Source organism: Mastigoproctus giganteus, unplaced genomic scaffold, assembly GCF_048544385.1.
Source record: "Mastigoproctus giganteus isolate SK-2022 unplaced genomic scaffold, ASM4854438v1 scaffold_16, whole genome shotgun sequence".
In the NCBI taxonomy this organism is placed as follows: Eukaryota; Metazoa; Arthropoda; class Arachnida; order Uropygi; family Thelyphonidae; genus Mastigoproctus; species Mastigoproctus giganteus.
The window spans coordinates 1,077,048-1,092,336 of record NW_028328293.1 but is presented as its reverse complement, the minus strand read 5'-3'; the positions used below and the strand labels follow the sequence as shown (position 1 = coordinate 1,092,336).

Below are 15,289 nucleotides of genomic sequence, written 5' to 3'. Positions count from 1 at the left end.
GAAAGACTGCAGTGAAGTGGTCACAGAAGTTATCCTCTCCAATATATTTTGCTATCATTTTCCACTGATATCTATCAGTTGTACTGCTGAATTACATGCAAAAAGCTTGATCTAGAAAATATTTTCCAATTGTCAATTCAAAAAATTATAATAAATACTTGCTCAAAGAATTTTGTTAATTTTGAAAAACATCACCTCACCTACTCATCTCATAATGAAACAAATATGATCTACTTTGATTTTACCCACAATCAGGAGCAGCAGTTTCTACTGGATCGTAGGCATATGGAATACCAGAAAATGAATGCAGATTACGCTGCCAAACACCCATCTAGCAGACCTACAACACTTTCAAGTATCATTTCTTGATTATTGGTCCACTATAAGAAGAACATATAAAAATTAATAGACATTAATAGAGGAAAATGAGTTACACAGTAAGCATCTGCAATTGAAACCTGAACCACAACCATGGTACTCCAGCTTTTATCTGAGCAGACAGGAAGAAGTTATCCTAGTGAGAGCCAGAAGTAGACACACACCACACCTTTTGCTCATAGGAGATATTTGTCTCCAGTGAATGTGCCTTGTACTCTAATTTGTAGGAACATTTATCAGTCTGCCTACCTCTAACTTGAAATTTTTTTGCTTTGCTTTTTTTAAACTGTATAAGATTTCAGAATTTATCCTGCTTATTCCCAAAGCAGCTACCAAGTTTGTAGTAGGATTTTACTCTATCGTGATACTTATAGTTGAAAATTTAAATATTTCAAAATTTCTATTAAAATTTTGAGTTGAATTCATATTTTGGTTTCATCCAAGAATTTTCTGATCACATATTATTATAAAAACTACTATTAGTATAATAACAGATTTAAATGGGTCAGTCAAAAAAGTTCTGAGATCACCAAATTCTCTTTATTGGAATAAAACAGCATCTATATCATGCATAAATTCCCTAAAATAATGCACAACCTCCTCTACAGTTGTTATACACTTCTGTTACCTATGATAAAAATTTTTAAAAGAATTCTTCCACTGTTATGAAATGCAAGGTTACATTAGTGCTGGTGATTGCTCCAGTTCTGTTACCAAAGCACTAACCTCTTAGCTGCAAAACAACTGTATTGTGCTGATACATTATTGTGTAACAAAAACCAATCTTGTGCAGACAACCATTCTGACATTTTTTGTAAATCACTGCTCATAATTTATGCAAAATTTGAATATTTTTATTTATAGTTGCAAAATTAAATCAATGTGAATAATTTCCTTGTGATCCTTCCAATAGCAATCTTCCCCTTAGATCTGTTCTAGCAAAACTCGAGAGGAAGAGAGGTTAATGATTTTCATACTGATGACTGCCACTTCATTTGAAGTTCATAAACAAAATTTTAAGCTACATACCCAGTAACATGATCAAGCAGCAATGAATCAACTGTCAAAATGAATTACCTGAAATTGTTGGGCAGTCAACTTTTGGTATGAAGCATTTGTAGTATCATGTGTTGTATGATTTGGTGTGTTGCCAGATCATCACACAAGGTGGCAGTAAAAGCAGTAATGTTTAAAGCCTTCATATAACTTTATTCAACATTTGACACTGATTTCTGCAAAGCATCAAGCTTCTGTGATATTTTTTGATAGGGAAATCTATCCTTGGCCTTCCACCTTATTCTACATCTTCTAGGCACTCTCTCTCTCTCTCTCTCTCTCTCTCTCTCTCTCTCTCTCTCTCTCTCTCTCTCTCTCTCTCTCTCTCTCTGTCCAAAATATGCTTGTACAATCTGAAAATTACTGCATGGGATGAGCAAGCTCTTTCTCCATGAACACTTTTTTGCATTTCTGATATAATACTAAATGGGAAAAAACAAGTACTGCAGTAAAGACACTCCCCAACTTACGTAAGTCGGAATTTCCCCTATGCTTGTGTAGAACTCACAACTGCACTCACTGAATTGATTGAAGCAAAAAAAGAAATGTTCAACGAAAATGTTCAACGTTCAAATAATGTAAATAGAATTATTTATTCAATTTTTTATCTCATGTGCAGGAGAAATTACAAAAGTGTACAAAATTACAAAAGCGCACAATTAAAAAAAATTCAAAGTTATAAAATTACAAAAAAAAGAGAGGAGACAGGATTAACGTCAGCAAGTTTAACCCCTCGAGCATCGTTGCCAGAATCGACATCTTCAGCTGATAAGTATGTCACTGCGGAGGTTGAGGGCTGTGGAGATTAAGAAGGGGTCGGCCACTCAACCTTACAAAAGAACATACTAATGGATGACTGGACGGTGACTTTTTTCTTTTCATCATAGATTTCTTTGTAGCAAGCAAGCATACCATTCACCCCTCTGTTAACTTTTAAGAATCATTCGCTGTCGAGATCCATCTTCTCAAACCTCACCTTTGCTGATGCAATTTCACGAAATGCCACTGCCACCTCTCTGGTGATAAAGCGTCTCAGCTCCTCATTTGGTTCATCTTGAGCTTCATCGGCATTTTTTTTTTTTCACTATCGCCGCCTGCAAGTCAATAAGTTTTTCATTAAATAATTCCTTCTCTTCTTCCTCTATTAATGCTTCCACTTCTTTGGCATTAACCTCCAATTGAAGTAGCTCAGCAACCTTTACAATCTTATCTGTAACCTCTTCATATGATTCATCTTTTTCAAATCCTTCGAAGCCTTTTACGTGCCGTGGGCATATTTTCTTCCATACGCCATTTAAACAACTTTTAGGAATTTCTGTCCAGGTCTTATTAATGTTTAAGATGGCGTGGTAAATATTGTAAGATTTCCAAAAGTCTCAATGTCAAATTTTCCTCACCGTCTACTGCAGACAATGTCCGAGCAAGCGTTGTGTGTAAATAGAATGCTTTTAAATTCGAAATAACACCCTGATCCATAGATTGGATGAGTGAAGTCGTGTTTGGTGGTAGAAATATTACTTGCACGTTCGAACTGAAATCATCTAGATGCACAGGATGTCCAGGAGCATTATCTAATAGCAAAATCATATAAGGAATGACGTTATCTTTACAATAATTTTAAACCTCGAGTATGAAGCAGCATTTAAACCAATCCTCAAAGAGAGATACTGTTATCCATGCTCTCTGGTTCAATCGAAAATGCACAGGTAGGGTGGTTTATTGATGCCCTTAAATGCACAAGGATTTCCAGAATGGTACACAATCAGTGGTTTTAATCTGTAATCTCCTGCTGCATTAGCCCCAAGCAAGAGCATTACCCTATCTTTTGAAGCTTTGAAACCTGGCATAGTCTTTTCCTCTTTGGCAATGTATGTGCAAGCAATCCGGCATTGTTTTCCAATACAGAGCAGTCTCGTCAATGTTAAAAATTTGCTGCGTTGAATAGCCGCCTTCAATAATTTTTTCCAACACATCACAAAATTTTTCTGCATCTGCAGAATCAGCACTGGCGACTTCACTGCTTACTTTAACATTGTTGAACCTATTAAACCACCCTTTTCTTGCCCCAAACCTAGCTTCGGGTTTGCCGTGTATGCACAGGTAGTACAGTGGTATCATCACTGTCCTACCCACACAGGGTGGAAAAGGCCCAGGTTCAAATCCCGTTGATGATGCAAGGAACTTTAACAGGCTTTTTTTCATTCTGTGGCTGAGTTAGTCAGTTGCAGGCGTAGATAGCAAGGTCCCTCCCGCAACTCAGGTTGCGGGAGGGGCCTTGTAGGCAGATAGACCATAGAACACATGCAATTTATGGACATAATACACAATGCACGGCAGATCTAATTATTTGAGTGTCCAAAAAATAATAGTTTGTTTTTTCTTTTTTTCAGGTTCGCCATACTTATCCTTAATATCATCATAAATACTTCTTGCTTTTGCTTGAATGGTCATTAGACTCAAGGGCACTCGCTTCTGAATCTGATTTTCCATCCATATTATTAATAGCTTTTCCATTTCTGATATAGCATCTGAATGCTGTTTTGTGATCACTGTTGATCTTAAATGTGTTGATCCTTTAACATGTTCTTTTATACATGCCCTGTCCTTTAAAATAGTATTCACTGTTGAAGCAGTGAGACCTAATTCCCGTGCAGTAAATGACAAACTTTGTCCTGCTTCGTACTTCTTAATAATTTTCATCTTCATTTCTAAATCAATTTTGTTTTGTTTCCTAGCACTGCCACCACTTGCACTTTCCATTGGTCGCTTTCCCTTCATCATTGTAATACTTAAATAGGAATGAAGAGAAGATTCTGAAAATTTGTTTTTTATATGATTGAAGATTTCAGTGAAGGGGAATCACATTTCACCATAATAATGTAAAAACCCACACAATTACAGTTATCAGTATTATCACAAATGCAATAAGATTGAGTTTACTGCCCATTTATGATAGATTTCACTAACAGAAAAGCCCAATAAATCAAAGCCCAACAAGCTTTAGAAAAATATCAGAAAAGCATTCAAAATTGAATCTTATAACACATGTGTAACAATGAAAGTGTAGTGCAATTTCCATTATAAAAATTGACCTTTTAGAGAGATAAATAGCTTTCTAATATAGCAAGATTTTCAACTTCCAAGGTCTTGGGAATGAATTACAAAAAAAAAAAAAGTGTTATTAAGTTCATATTATGACATTTTCACAATACCTGCATTTATCTCTAAGGTTGCAAAATACGTTCCATATTTTTTTTCAGTTTGCTGGCCAGAAAAAAACTTACGTAACGTCAAATTTGCGTAAGTTGGGGAGTGCCTGTATTTGATTTTGTCCATTTTGCCATCATGCAAACAGAAGATCACTTTACAAAAGCACAATGGCTAAATACATTTCTACTAGCAAGCCACTACATTTAATAACAGTATATATGCTAAATGTCGTTATGGGCGTTGTTATGGGCCTATATGAGAGCTTGAAGGATAGGGTGGATGCCCTCGAAGGATTACAAGTGAGGGGCCCATCAAGCTCTCAGCTGCCCACACCAATGCCAGAGCTTGCACTTGGTCATCGCGGAACACAGCGGCAACCCCCAAGGCAGAATGCGCTGGTCCCAAAGGAACTAGTAGTTGTTGGTGACTCTATTGTCAGGGAAACGGGAAACATGCTTTGTAAAAAGGATAGGTGGAATAGGACCAGGGTATGTCTGCCAGGGGCAAAAGTTGATGACGTTGTAGAGCGGATATCATCTTTTAAGGGCACAAAAGGTGATATAGTTGTACACGTTGGCACTAATGACATTAAGAGTAGGAGACCGGCGGAATTACTTGACAAGTACAGGTCACTGATGAAAAAAAGCCGTGAATTAGGGTTGAAATTGAAAGTGTCTGCAATTCTGCCCAGACACGATAGGAGGGAGTATATGATGAGAGCCCTGTCAATCAATTCGGCCCTGGAAAGATTGTGCAGGGCTCAAGGGGTAGAATTTTTTTCAGCCTGGTCTGTACTTGTTAACAGGAGAGACTGCTTCTACAGGGATGGGATACACTTAAATAGAAAGGGTGCAAGAATGTTTGCTGATGCTATCGAGGCAATGTTAGGTGGGTCGGAAAACTGCTAGATTGGGGGGATACAAGGACTAATAGATTAACAGTAGCCACTGGCAGAGGTGAAAGTGATTCTTGCACTGCTTCTATTGGAATGAGCCGCAGCCTGGAAAATAAGATGCAGGATATTTCAGAGACTGCTGGGAATCATTGGGGTACAAGTAAACACATGGGTTGTGTTAGGGTAGCTAAGAAAAAGAACAGGTGCATGTATACTTGTGTGTACACCAATGCTAGGAGTTTAGTAAATAAATTTGATGAATTTGAGGTATTGCTCAAAACATCAAAGGCAGATATTGTGGGGATTTCAGAGACGTGGTGTCACACAGATATAAGAAATGCAGAACTGGAATTTGGGGAGTACAATGTCTACAGAAAGGATAGACAGGATAGGAAGGGAGGAGGGGTTATGCTATTAGTTAAAAAACACATAAAATCCAAGGAAGTGAAGCCAGTCGACATCGCTGGACAGTGCAGTGTCGAGTCAGTTTGGTGTGACATAAGCATTGGGAGATCAAAATTGAGAGTAGGAGTGTGCTATAGGCCTAATGACTCTGATGAGTATAATAAGAAACTGTTCGGAGAAATAGAGTGGGCCAGTAAATCAGAGAGTCTTATAATGGGGGATTTTAATTTCCCAGATATTGACTGGAATTTGGGGGCTGGTCACTCACACAGTAGCAAGGCTTTTGTGGATTTATTGGATGATTGTTTTCTACATCAGCATGTTCGGGAGGCAACTAGAGGGAGTAATACTCTTGATTTGATTATCAGTAGTGATTCTTCATGCATTAAGAATCTGCAGATAAATGAACCACTTGGTGGCAGTGATCACAGTGTGCTGAAGTGGGAGTTACTCAAAGAGGTAACTACCATTAGGGGTAAAGGGAAGGGGTATTGCTTTCGTAAAGGCGACTACAATGGACTGAGACAATATTTAAATTCTATACAGTGGGATCAACTGATGATATTGCCAACAGCAAGTTCAAAATGGGAAGCATTCAAAGAACTTATCGTGGAAGCTACTAGGCTTTACATACCAACTAAGAAATATTGTTCAAGGTTTAGGCCTAAATGGTTGTCAGATGAACTAATGAGGCATATGGCAGAGAAGAAAAATGCATGGGATACATACAAATTAACACGTGACACGGACGCCTATGATAGATACAAGTTGATCTGTAACCAAGTTACAAAGGAGGTTAGGCAGGCGAAGGCAGATTACGAGAGATCCTTGGCAAGGGATGCGAAGAAAAACAGCAAAGAGTTCTTTACTTATGTAAACTCTAGAAGGAAGGGGATGAATCAGATTGGTCCACTTGAGATCGATGGGTCAACTGTTGATGACCCTGCTCGGGTAGCTAACAAACTAAATGAATATTTTGCATCGACATTCACACATGAGGAGTTATTCAGCGAGGGGAATGCCAGAGGTGTATTCAAATCTAGCAGTAAGCTAGAGAATCTTGTAATAACTGAGAGCAAAGTGGAGGAGAAATTGTTGAAGATAAACACAAGAAAGGCACCTGGGGTGGATGGGATCTATCCAGTTATATTAAAGGAGGCAGCAAAGGAGGTAAGCAAACCCTTAGCCATAATTATGAGAGCTTCCTTGGACTCAGGGGAGGTACCCATTGACTGGAGATGTGCAAATGTGACCCCAATTCACAAAGGGGGATCAAAGGCTGACACAAGTAATTATAGACCTGTGAGTTTAACTTCTGTTCCCGGAAAATTAATGGAGGCACTGGTGAAAGAAGCACTGCAGGATCATCTAGACAAGACTTCAGTTATAGCTAGGACACAGCATGGTTTTGTTAAGGGGAAGTCTTGCCTGACCAATTTGATTGGATACTATGATGCAGTCACAAAAGAACTGGATGCAGGGAATAACTTTGATATTATATACTTGGATCTTAGAAAGGCTTTTGATACTGTTGCACATGGAAGACTGCTGCACAAATTGGAGCAGTGTGGCATTGGAGGCAAGTTGCTGCTATGGATAAAGGGGTGGTTGAGGGGGAGAAGACAGAGAGTGGTAATCAATGGACACTGCTCATCGTGGACTAATGTTATTAGTGGAGTCCCTCAGGGTTCAGTATTGGGGCCTTTATTGTTTTCTGTATTTATAAATGATATTGATGATGGTATATCAGGCTTAATGTCCAAGTTTGCAGACGATACGAAGGTTGGCAGGGTTGTCAAGGACACTACTGACACTATGCTGCTGCAACAGGATTTGGAAAGGTTGAGCAGATGGGCTTCGAGGTGGCAAATGAAGTTTAACATTGACAAATGTAAAGTACTACATATGGGAAACGGCAACCCCAGAGCAACGTATCAACTCTGTGGTACTACACTGACAGTGGTAGAGAATGAAAGGGACCTGGGGGTGGTGGTGCAGGCAGATATGAAGTTCTCTGAGCAGTGCAGACGAGCTGCAAGAGTAGCTCATGGTGTATTGTCAATGATATATAGGAATTTTTCTAGCAGGGGTAAGGAGGTGATTATTCCCTTGTATAAGGCAATGGTCAGGCCACACCTAGAGTACTGTATACAGGCCTGGAGGCCTCATTTCAGGAAGGATGTAGAGCTGCTGGAACGAGTACAGAGAAGGGCAACTAGATTGGTGAATGGGACAAAGGGGTTCTCTTACGAAGAAAGGCTTAAGTTTTGCAAATTACAGTGTCTGGAAACTAGGCACCAGCGGGGTGATCTGATAGAGGTGTACAAAGCCTTGAATGGTTTGAGCATGCTCAATGCTGATGGGATTCTTCCTCTAGCTCAGAAAAATCACCTGAGAGGGCATAAATTCAAATTGAGGAAAGACAGATGTAGGATAGATGTGCGGAAATTTGCCTTTAGCCAGCGGGTGGTTGGTGGGTGGAACAGACTTCCATCCCTTGTCGTGGAAGTTGATAGTCTAAATAAGTTTAAGGCTCAGCTGGACAGGTATTTCGAACGAACAGAGGGGTGAAGTGGAAGTGGTTATTTTTATTTATTTATGTTACTTTTTTTTTTTTTTTTTTTTCTTTTTTTTTTTTGGCTGATGCTGCATAAGCTTGCTTTCTTGCATCAAATGCCTCTACTAATGCTAATGCTAATGCTAATGCTAATGTCCAAAATTATATAAATAGGAGACCTCTGCTACGATTGATTTACTATCATGTGAATCTCAGAACTTGATGACTGTACTATACAGAATATGATTTAATTAATTTCCAAATAAGCAAAAAATAAATTACCTGAAAATCCAGGAACTAAAAACAATAGATTTTTGACAGGTCTAATGCCAGCAAGAATCACAAAAATATTCCTTGGCTTAATACCTCTAGTTTCTTTTAAGAACTGCTTTATACTAAATTTGCTGGGGTTTGTAATCACTGCTGCTGAAACAGAATTAATTTGGATATTTTGCTTATCTTTACTATGATTTATATCTATTTTCATTAGAATCTCATATTACTAATAATGTGTATTGTTTATTTGATGATTTTTGAGAATGTGTGTGTGTGAGAGAGAGAGAGAGAGAGAGAGAGAGAGAGAGAGAGAGAGAGAGAGAGAGAGAGAGAGAGAGAGAGAGAGAGAGAGAGAGAGAGAATTACTGTTATTATTTTTTTTTCATACTGTGCTGAGACACCTATATGAGAGCATTGCTTATTATTTTTTTTTTAAATGGCATGCATATAAATATGTTAAGTTTCACTTAGCAAGAATCCTTTGATTCTTGCTAAGTGAAAATATAACAATAGAAGAACTAGAGTTAATATTACAAAAATCAAAAAACCCCAGGCATAGACAATTTGAATGTAGAACTATTTAAATATGGAGGCATCTTACTAAAAAACGCACTACTAAAATTATTTAACATCATATGGCATAAGCAATATTCCATATGATGGAATATTGCTTATGCCATAGATTGGGAAACAGGAATAGTAATCAATTTACACAAAAAAGGCTCCAGATTCTTAGAAGAAGAACAATGTGGGTTCAGAAAAGGGAGAAGCACAATAGTTGCCATTTTCTCACTACAACAAATTTTGGAGAAAAGAAGAGAAAGAATTCAATCTACCAACATTTCTGCTCTTTATTGATTATGAAAAAGCATATGATAATGTAAACCAGGAAAAACTTTGGCAGATTCTACGTGAAGAAAATATCCCAACCCAACTCCGAAAAGTGATCCAAAGCCTATATACAAATTCAAAAGTCTGTATAAAATATTCTAATGGCCAACTATCAGACCCAATTAACACCAATAAAGGAGTGAAACAAGGATGTGGACTATCACCAAATTTATTTAATATCTACATCAATAAAATTCTTAAAGAATGGAAACAAACAATTAACAACGGAATACAGCTGAACAACAGGAATAAAATCCAAACTATATTATATGCTGATGATCAAGTTATAATCGCAAAATCCGAAGATGAACTACAGATAGCAGCAAATGAACTTAATAAAATAGGTAAAAAGTACGAGGTGAAAATCTCCATCTCAAAAACAAAATCAATGGGATTATGTGGAAAGAACATACAAAGAGTCAAAATTGTTATTGATGATAAAATAATAGAACAAATATCTGACTTCACCTATTTGGGAAATTTAATATCAAATGAAGGGAAAGACATCCACACTAAACTACAAAAATATAATAAAATGAATGGAACAATGAAACGCCACTTCGGAAAACAAATGACAACCGAAACAAAATTACGACTGCACAACATCACTTCAAAACCAGCCCTCTTCTACAGCTGTGAGACTTGGGTCATAAATAAGAAAGATGCACACAAACTAGAAGCAGCACAAATGAAATTTTTAAGACCATTATTAGGCTTTACAAGACTAGACCACCAAAGAAATATAGATATCTGCGAGAAATTAAAAGTAGATAACATTGTAAATGACATAAAACGGTATCAGGAAAAATGGATCAGCCACGTAGAAAGAATGAACCCGGACCGGATCCCAAAATTAGCCTTTAACTACAAACCTACAGGCAAAATGTGGACATGTGTTTTTGTAAAGGGTGGCTCCTAGAACGTGAGTTCAACTCCGCCTCGTATCTCTGTGAAGAACAGTATCACTACAAATGGGCCAGATGTGTGTGACGTCGGTTTGTGTGTATTATGTGTGTGTTCTGTTGTTATGTTCTAGCCACTTGGCTACCCAGAAGCATCAGTCACCTGGACAGATGATTCTGGGTACTCGTCCACACCACGGGAAGGTGGGCCAGTCCCAATGGAGCACGTACTGTCTCGATACGAGACTCTGAACCACCTGATGTTGCCAAAAGGTGGGCCAGATTTCTCTGGGGGCCCACTCCAGAGAGGGAAAAAAAAAATAAATAAAAAATAAATAAATAAAATAAAAATTAAACTAAAAACAGAAACAAAATGTATTTCCCGTGGTGCAAAAAAAAAAAAAATAAATAAATAAATAAAATAAAAAAAAAAATAAAAAAAAAATAATAAAAAAAAAATAGAAAAATAAATAAATAAAAAATTTAAAAAAAAAATAATAAAAAAAAATAAAAAATATAATAATAAAATAAATAATTAAATAAAATAAGAAAAATAAAATAAATTCCCTGTGATGAGAAAAAAAAAAAAAAAAAAAGAGAGCTGTCTGGCACCAATGATAGTCCACATCCCAGTTGTCAGAACAGAGCACGAGTAAAAAAAAAAAATAATAATAAATAATAATAATTAAAGAATAATTAAATAATTTTAATCCCACAGTGAAGAGGAAGATGTAAGTCGGGGTGCCAGCAGAGAGAGAGTAAGAGAAAAAAAAAAAAAAAAAAATGTGAGAGTGGTTATCTATCCTGCACAGAGGGAAAAAGAAGAAAAGGTGAGCCAAGGCTGCTCCTAGTTCCAGGGCAGGACCCGGAAACAGTGCAGAATGCAGGTTTGAGGAAAAATAAAAAAGAATAAATAAAAATAATAATAAAATAAAAATAATTAAAGAATAAATAAATAATTTTAATCCCACACCCTGGCTACAGTGAAGAGAAAGATGTAAATCGGGTGCCAGCAGAGAGAGAATGAAAAAAAAAAAAAAAAAAAAAAAATGGGAGAGTGGTTATCTATCCTGCACAGAGTGGGAAAGAAGAAAAGGTGAGCCAAAGCTGCTCCTAGTTTCAGGGCAGGACCCAGAAACAATGCAGAACGGAGGTTAGAAAAAAAAAAAAAAAAAATAGTCAGTAGAAGGGGTGACTTTCAGTTGGCAGTGGAATTGTTAATGATCGGCATTTCCACGTCGGTGATTGACGATCAGTGTCCTCCTCCAGGCAAATACCTCAGCTGCAAAGGTCTGGAAGGCTTCGAGGTTGTTTTGGGTACATATCAGTTGATGCAGATCTGCTGGTGGGAAGTCCTGGATCTTATTCTGGAGACGGTTTCTGATGTCGTTGTAATGTACGCACTCCAGAAGCAAGTGTTTCCAACTTTCACTTTGTCCGCAAAAGCAGTAGGGAGTGTCGATGAGTCCCAGTGTATGCAGTTTCTCATTTAGAGAACCGTGTCCGGTAATGAGAAAGGATGATTCAAGGCTGAGGGAGAACCATCGGGCGTTATTTTTAGTGGTTGCGAAGGTTACCTCTGGAAGAAAACTCCGAGTTACAACCCCTACAGTAGAAGAATCCCATCTGGTCTGCCAAACATTGAAGAGTTTATTGAGACATCGAGATTTCTCCTGCTTTATATCTGTAGTTAGTGAGAGTTCTATATCCAGGTTCGTTGCCGGAATACCTTTTTTAATTCGATAGCAGAGCCTCTTGTAGATTGTGTAAAGGTCGAGAGGGAGGGTGCCTGCTATAACTTGGAGAGCTGCTGTAGAGACTGTACGGCAGATTCGATGGGTCGCCAGTAACATAGCTCTTTGTATAGAGTTTAGCTTTTCTTTCATCTTAATGATGGGAACTCTGTGAAACCAGATCCCGGCAGCATAGGTTACTATTGGGAGAAAGACAGCTTTATAATAAAGAAGAAGGGTTCGTTTGGATAGTCCCCACTCACTTCTTGAGATCCGTATAATTGCGGCGGAGAACTTTTTGGTCTTGGAACTCAGATGCTGTAGATGGGGGAAGAAAGACAGACGGTTGTCTATTACTACTCCCAGGACTTTTGTCTGTTCTACGAAGGTTAGCTGGGTTCCGTTGATTTTGACCTGGGGAGGCCTTCGTAAGTTGAGTCGGTTTTTAAACACCATCATCTTAGTTTTGGCAGGGTTGATTTGCAATTTGTTGATTGTTGTCCAGGTAGAGAGATGGTTGAGTACTCGCTGTGCTGTGGATTCGAGGGCTGCTCTGGAATGACCAGCGACCACGATGGTGAGGTCGTCGGCGAATGCTATGATTTTCGTTTTTTCAAAACTGTTACTGAGCCAGCTCTGGAGCACCACATTCCACACCAAGGGCCCCAGGACAGAGCCCTGGGGACACCCACGGTGGATGGGTTTAAGGACTTGGTGATATTTTGACTTAACTACTATTGTACGTTGTGAGAAGTAGCTTCTGAACAGCCAGTAAAGATTGTTTGGACATTCTGCTGTGCGAAGATGTTCCAGTGCACTTTCCCACCATACATTATCGAAGGCCCCCTCGAAGTCAATAAACAGAGCGAGTTCATATTTGGATTGCGAAGTTTCCAGATGCAGGATCAAATCAGAGAGGGCATCTTCACATGATCTGCCCTGGGTGAATCCATATTGGGCTGGTGAAATCATACCTTTGGAGAGAAAGAGATTCGTGATTCGGATGGCCATTAGTCTTTCCAAGGTCTTGCCCAGGTTTGCCAGCAGGGCAATTGGTCTGTATGAACGAGGGTTTGTTATTGGTTTATTTGGTTTTGGTATTAGGCGGAGAAGTGCAACCTTCCAGGGCTGGGGGAACTTTGATTTTTGGAGGCATTTATTGTACAATAATAGAAGATGTTCTGGCTTTAATTTGTGAAATCTAATGATGAAGGCATATTCAATTAAATCCAGTCCCAGGCATTTATTGTACAATAATAGAAGATGTTCTGGCTTTAATTTGTGAAATCTAATGATGAAGGCATATTCAATTAAATCCAGTCCCGGGCACTTTTTCGTATTTACTTTTTTGAGGACCTGATTCAATTCCAGACCGGTGAAGGGTTCAGCTTGGGTCTGTGTTATATATTCGGCATTCTTCTTCCGGATACTTTTGTGTTCCGGCAAGTCATTCTGAGGGTTGTCGTCTGGGAAGAGCTTATTTATGATGGCACTGACAGAGTCAGTCCAGTTAGTGGTTTCATTTTGATCAGCCTGGGCAGTGCCAGAGATATCTGTTGTGAAGGTTTTTCCCCGTGTGATTTTATACAGTAACCCCCAGGGGTTTGAATTTCCAGATTCTAGGACGAATGTAGCCCAGGTTTCTCGCTTTCTAGTTGCTATTGCCTTGGTGTATGTATTCTTTTTATTCAAGTATTCCCTGTGTAGCCTTTCGACATCTGCTGCTGGCCAGTTTCGTCGGTTCTGATACTGCTTTCGTGCGTGGTGGACTTCCCTCCTTAGTGTCATAAGTTCCGTGTTCCACCATACACAAGGTTTGTTGCATGGGACTTTCTTCCTTGTTGCTCTATACGAAGCTCTGGTAATTGCTGTTTGTATTACTTCACTGTATTCTTCTGGTGTTGCTTCTTCATATTGGAGAGGGTCATGTGTTGGAAAGTCTCTATTGATGGAGAAGTCGAAGGCATCCCAGTCGACTGTTCTTAGGGAAAACCTTACTAATTCTGTCACTCTTTCCTTAGTAGTTGTCGGCAGGCGCCTGGTCCCAATGTGAAAATAGATGACCCGATGGTCACTTATCGTCCAGTCCGGTATTGTGACCCAATCCCAGACGCATGTCCGTAAGTCATTGGTGGTTAGTGTGATATCAATATTAGATTGTCCAGTGGTGCTACAATATGTCGGAAGATTGTTGGGTAGGTTATGGATGGTTAAATTTCTGTTCAGAATTAATTCCTCTAGAAGTCGCCCACGTGCATCCAAGGAAGTTGAGAACCACAATGGGGATTTGGCATTAACGTCTGCTGTTATTAGTATACTGTTAGAGTTAAGAAGGTCAATGGCAAACTCAATATATCTTAGGAAGTCATCTATATCCCTGGAAGGCGGACAGTAGAGGGAGATGATATATAGTGTGATTGAAAAGAACCTAACCTGGATGCAAGTAGCAAACTTTGTGCAGAGCCCGTGAATTATAAGGACATCAATTTGCTTATTGAGTACAACTATGCAGGTCTTAGGGTCAGTGCTAGCTGGCTGTATGAGTCTTGTCTGCATTGAATAGCCCACTATCTTGTGTGTGTTTTCTGCTGGGACTTTGATGGTGTATGGCTCCTGTATTGCAATTATGTCGATTTGGTGAGTCTCGGCTGCCTGTCTTATTTCATCCGCAACTGTGCGTTTATCTGCATGATGCGTAATTTAATTTGGCTGGAGTTCTGACTATTACTGGCTGCTGAGGATGATGCTGCCGGGGTAGGTCTGGTAAGCTGTTGTTGAGAAATTAGGTTCTTATCCATTAGTGGTCCTTTGCCGTGCAGTTTCTAGAGCTCGTTGATACTCTGGGCAATTTACCTCTCTAACTGAGTGTTGATGGTCTTTCTTTCTCCGTTTGCAGTTGATGCAGCTTGGAAGTTCGTCTCGGTACGGACATTCAGCATAAACGTGTCCGCACGTTGGAGAAGTGTGGGTGCAGTGGACAGAAGTG

General features: G+C 38.9%; 1 protein-coding gene across 3 annotated transcripts in view; it reads right to left on the bottom strand.

Moving 5' to 3' along the window:
* LOC150074889 (glycosyltransferase 1 domain-containing protein 1-like) overlaps positions 1 to 15,289 on the bottom strand; it is a 199,693-nt gene that overhangs the window by 124,493 nt on the left and 59,911 nt on the right. The window contains exon 5 of one of the 3 annotated variants that reach the window (XM_090389414.1): positions 8,784 to 8,927. The exons of 1 other annotated variant lie outside the window; for it this stretch is intronic. In XM_090389414.1, the coding sequence (XP_090245540.1) occupies positions 8,784 to 8,927 (144 nt within the window). The remainder of the gene's footprint in view (positions 1 to 8,783; positions 8,928 to 15,289) is intronic. One more of the 3 variants, XM_090389415.1, reaches the window with a different exon arrangement.